Source organism: Penaeus japonicus, unplaced genomic scaffold (genome assembly GCF_977035675.1).
Source record: "Penaeus japonicus unplaced genomic scaffold, GWHDUDI00000001_assembly GWHDUDI00000022, whole genome shotgun sequence".
NCBI lineage: Eukaryota > Metazoa > Arthropoda > Malacostraca > Decapoda > Penaeidae > Penaeus > Penaeus japonicus.
In genome coordinates, this window is record NW_028234424.1 from 13,562,391 (window position 1) to 13,567,390 (window position 5,000).

Here is a 5,000-nt window from a genome sequence, read left to right on the forward strand (position 1 = left end):
TGTCGCGATAAGACAATTATAATAGGCAGCCGCGTTTCGTCTACATGAAAACAAATATTATCTATTTTGCCTTCAGGTAAGAAATAGTTACTCGTCATGTGGCAACGATCGCAGGGTAGACGCAGGAGGGCAGGCATGGGAATCACCGCTACCTGATGAGCTCACAACCTTGGGCCCGAGTGTGACCAGACTCCAGGCACGGCATGGAACTGGCTCTTCAGTATCTATCCTGAACTTCTTGCCTTCTACCCAATCTACTTATCGTGTCATCGATGAATAACTAGCCGTGACACTATTCATTGTCCACTACCATGGACTTATTCCACTATCTCACAACGCTTCACGTGACACTTCAGTGTGCTCTTCATAATATCCTCTCTCCAAGAGAGAACATACACTACAAGTAAAGGCTCTCCACTCTAATTTAGATACCATACTCTCTTCCTCAATTTTATCACACAGCTTAGTAATCACATACCTACTCAAATCGTACTGCCATAAAGCGGGATTTTGTCCTCAACTCAACTTACCATGAAAACAAAAATACTGTGCCATATCATTGCCGTACATATCCACTGTCTGACACATGCCACATCATTTTACACACGCTATCCCACAACCTGACGCATGCCACCACCCTACCTGACGCACGCCAACATACCTCGTGACAAACCGCACAGAGTACAACGCTGCACGCTAACACACGAAATACAATCTACCATCCAATAACACCAAGCATTTCAGAGGCCAATCCTTACCGCCATGACACACAAAACCAACCCATGCAATTATAATTTAATATCATTTGACACGTGTATAGAATACATCCCAAACAAGAATTTAGGGGATACGATGTCATGTCCATATCATCAAGTGAGCTGCAGCCCAAAGAATCCTATGAAAAAAAATTGACTTCGCATGTATCACGGAACACGCAGCCTCCGTGGAAGAGAATCATGCGAATCAGGCAAGATCACGGGTCTTCATTTCATCCTCCTAGCGCCACCTTTAGGTAAACTCTGCTCACGTACTTCGCTCGAAGGTTCTCTGAAATCCCCTGGTCCTAACCGAGCTATCGCAAACTGCATGTGCACGTTCCCTATTGATATTTGTCTGTAATTATAATGACTCAGACCGAAGGGCTGTGAGTGTTTGGCGGCGATGGATGTTTATGACCAATTTAACAGAAATGGACGTGAAGACGTAGCGACGAGAGATTGGGTACAGGCTATGTGCAAGTATGCAATGGCGTGGGAGCGAAGGAGTAGGCGGTGTCGAGCGTGGGAGCCGCCGTGAGTCAGAGCAGGCGTAGGTTCGAGGTCAAGACCCGGCGATTCCTTCTGCCGCGGCGGTATCAATTTGTACCGTGAATGGCTCACATTCACCCTCACCCGAATGGATAAGCTATCAACCACACTGCTAAAAAGAACAATAAAAAACTGCTAAAAGAGCAATCAAATACACTGTTAAAAGATTCGAATACACTGCTAAAATAGTCAAATACACTGCTAAAATAATTTGTACACTGCTAAATAGAGTCAAATACACTCCTAAAAAGAATCAAATACACAGCTAAAAATAATTAAATACACATCTAAAAAGAATTAAATACACTACTAAAAAGAATCGAATACAATGCTAAAAAGAATCAAATACACTGCTAAAAAGAATCGAATACAATGCTAAAAAGAATCAAATACACTGCTAAAGAGAATCAAATACAATGCTAAAAATAATCAAAATCACTGCTAAAAGGAGTAATCAAATAAACTGCTAAAATAATCAAATACACAGCTAAAAGGAATCAAATACACAGCCAAAAAGAATCAAATGCACTGCTACAAGAATCAAACATGCTGCTAAAGAGAATACACTGCTAAAAGAATCAAACATGCTGCTAAAAAGAATCAAATACACTGCTACAAGAATCAAACATGCTGCTAAAAAAAATCAAATACAATGCTATAAAAAATCAAATACAAAGCTAAAAGGAGCTATCAAATAAACTACTAAAAAGAATCAAATACACAGCTAAAAGGAGCAATCAAGTAAACTGCTAAAAGAATCAAATACACAGCTAAGAAGAATCAAATATGCTGCTAAAAAGAATCAAATACACAGCTAAAAAAGAATCAAATATGCTGCTAAAAAATAATCAAATATGCTGCTAAAAAATAATCAAATACACAGCTAAAAAAGAATCAAATATGCTGCTAAAAAATAATCAAATATGCTGCTAAAAAAGAATCAAATACACAGCTAAAAAAGAATCAATTATGCTGCTAAAAAGAATCAAATATGCTGCTAAAAAAGAATCAAATATGCTAAAAAAGAATCAATTATGCTGTTAAAAAGAATCTAATACACTGCTAGAAAGAATCAAATACACTGCTAAAAAGAATCAAATACACTGCTAAAAAGAATCGAATACACTGCTAAAAAGAATCAAATACACTGCTAAAAAGAATCAAATACAATGCTAAAAAGAATCAAATACAATGCTAAAAAGAATCGAATACACTGCTAAAAAGAATCAAATACACTGCTAAAAAGAATCAAATACACTGCTAAAAAGAATCAAATACAATGCTAAAAAGAATCGAATACACTGCTAAAAAGAATCAAATACACTGCTAAAAAGAATCAAATACAGTGCTAAAAAGAATCAAATACAATGCTAAAAAGAATCAAATACACATCTAAAAAGAATCAAATACAATGCTAAAAAGAATCAAATACAATGCTAAAAATAATCAAATACAATGCTAAAAATAATCAAATATAATGCTAAAAATAATCGAATACACTGCTAAAAAGAATCAAATACAATGCTAAAAATAATCGAATACACTGCCAAAAAGAATCAAACACATTGCTAAAAGGACCAATCAAATACACTACTATAAACAATAAAGCTTAATTCACCAAGCGCGAGAGCAAAGAGATAATAGAACTATTCAGCACCTTCTCCATCAAACAGATCGAGAATATAAAAATGTAGATCCGAAATACGTCTGTACAGCCATGTGACAGCAACACCCAAGTACCAGTGAAGGAAGGCGAGTGTAACAGTTACTGCAACTGCGGTTACCTGGTCGAAGATTACTCTACCGTGTTATGGTTACTAGGCAGTGTATGATAAGTTGAAAGCTACAGGATATCAGTTGACTAGTAGCGAGATAACGGACGGTCGACTGTTGAGTGATGGTTTAAAATAACCATGTCTACAATCCGCACTTTGCAAGGAAATGTATGGGGCATGTGGAATATATAATCTTTACATGACTGAAGAGAATACCGAGTGCTGAGAGAGAGATGTAGCTACGTGGGAAGGTGCACGTGATTCTAGAAAGGTAAATATCGGAACCCTGCCATGCGAATGCTAACTTTGGTTAGATGTATTGGAGGAAACTAGTGCTGGACCAAAGAAAGACTAATTTGCTTAAGAGAGTCTGCGGTGAGGATTACAATGATGCTTTGAATTTGCTGAAGGATTTGATAGCGAAAATCTGAGGTTTGAAAACGAAACTATAGTAGAGATAACCCATGATATTGATATGTGCAGCTGAAAAAATAGCTCAATCTTGGATAAACCTTTTTGGAAGTATTGAAATAAACGGGATGTTTTAATCGAACATGATTTTCGGAATTTTCCCTTTTTAACAGAAACTTAACTGTGTACAAGAGACTGTCAATTGTCCTGCTATAGTGTCTTAAGTTAAATTGATTGATGTCTGTTTAACACCGCCGCTGAGACCGAATCTCGTGAAACAAACAACAGGAAATATCTCCTACATGATCAAGCGACAGAAGTTGGTCTGGTCAGTTTTGGGCAGCCGGAGTTGCCAGTTATTGTTTTCGCTTCATACATGAACCAATACCAAAATCAAGTGCAAGAGGTTAACACATATTGCTTAAGTAAAGGCATTTAGAACGAAATTGGCAACAGAGCGCAGGCTGCTGACGGACACTGTCATTACATGATAGACCAGCATCTCCTACACCTGCCACGCAACACCAACACGTACCCACACACCCACGAGTCAAATCCAGCGAGGTTGTTACACTGTCCAGTATTGTGAATCTGTTTTCTAGTGATTCACTTGTCATATCATACACATATATTCTCCTGGCATTTACTCACTTTTCAGGTGGACGGGAAATTTCTGCTTTCTACGTGACATTCCGACAAGGGAGAAGGTTTATGGCACACGCGCGTATTACCACATTCTCAGAGCGACTCGCGCGGACAAGTGTAAGCGCTGCACTTGTCCGCCCAACGCACATCCAGCTCGTGCCACTGTTGCCACATCAACGAACATATTTTTTTTTCAATATGTTGATAATTTTAACAGCGACCTGAAATGCATTACTATAAGGTCATATGATTGCGTATGTTCATTTGTAATGGTAAATTCAGTGAAGGAGCAATTCCCTGGAGCAGTTTTACAGAGGATGTGGCATATGTACTGCACGTGTTTTTGAAGGATACATGAGTTCCAATAATGTGGTGTGTGTCGGTAGACAATAGATTAATGGGATACACTATCTATTATTTATTATTAAATCGATATTAGTAAAAATCAAGCCACATTATGGAGGACTACCTTTGCAAAAATAGGACGAGTAATTCAAGTTCGAATACCGCACGCGCAATGGCGCGTGAATTAAAATTGAAAAAAAAAAGATTTTAAAACCTAAAATGTTACCTTGATGCAGTTCTCGAAAAACACACACATGCACATCTCTCTCTCTCTCTCTCTCTCTCTCTATATATATATATATATATATATATATATATATATATATATATATATATATATATATATATATATATACATATAAGAATACACACGTAAACATACATACATACACACACACACACACACACACACACACACACACACACACACACACACACACACACACACACACACACACACACATACACACATATATATATATATATATATATATATATCTATACACATATATATATA

At 37.3% G+C, this 5,000-nt stretch overlaps 1 protein-coding gene across 1 annotated transcript in view; it reads right to left on the minus strand.

The window, feature by feature from the left end:
- The window catches only part of LOC122267980 (uncharacterized), a 37,645-nt gene extending 33,362 nt beyond the window's left edge, over positions 1-4,283 (minus strand). Inside the window, exon 1 of the mRNA XM_043038213.2 lies at positions 4,145-4,283. Coding sequence (XP_042894147.1) covers positions 4,145-4,184 — 40 coding nt within the window. The 5' untranslated portion in view covers positions 4,185-4,283. The remainder of the gene's footprint in view (positions 1-4,144) is intronic.
- Between the last annotated feature and the right edge of the window lie 717 nt (positions 4,284-5,000).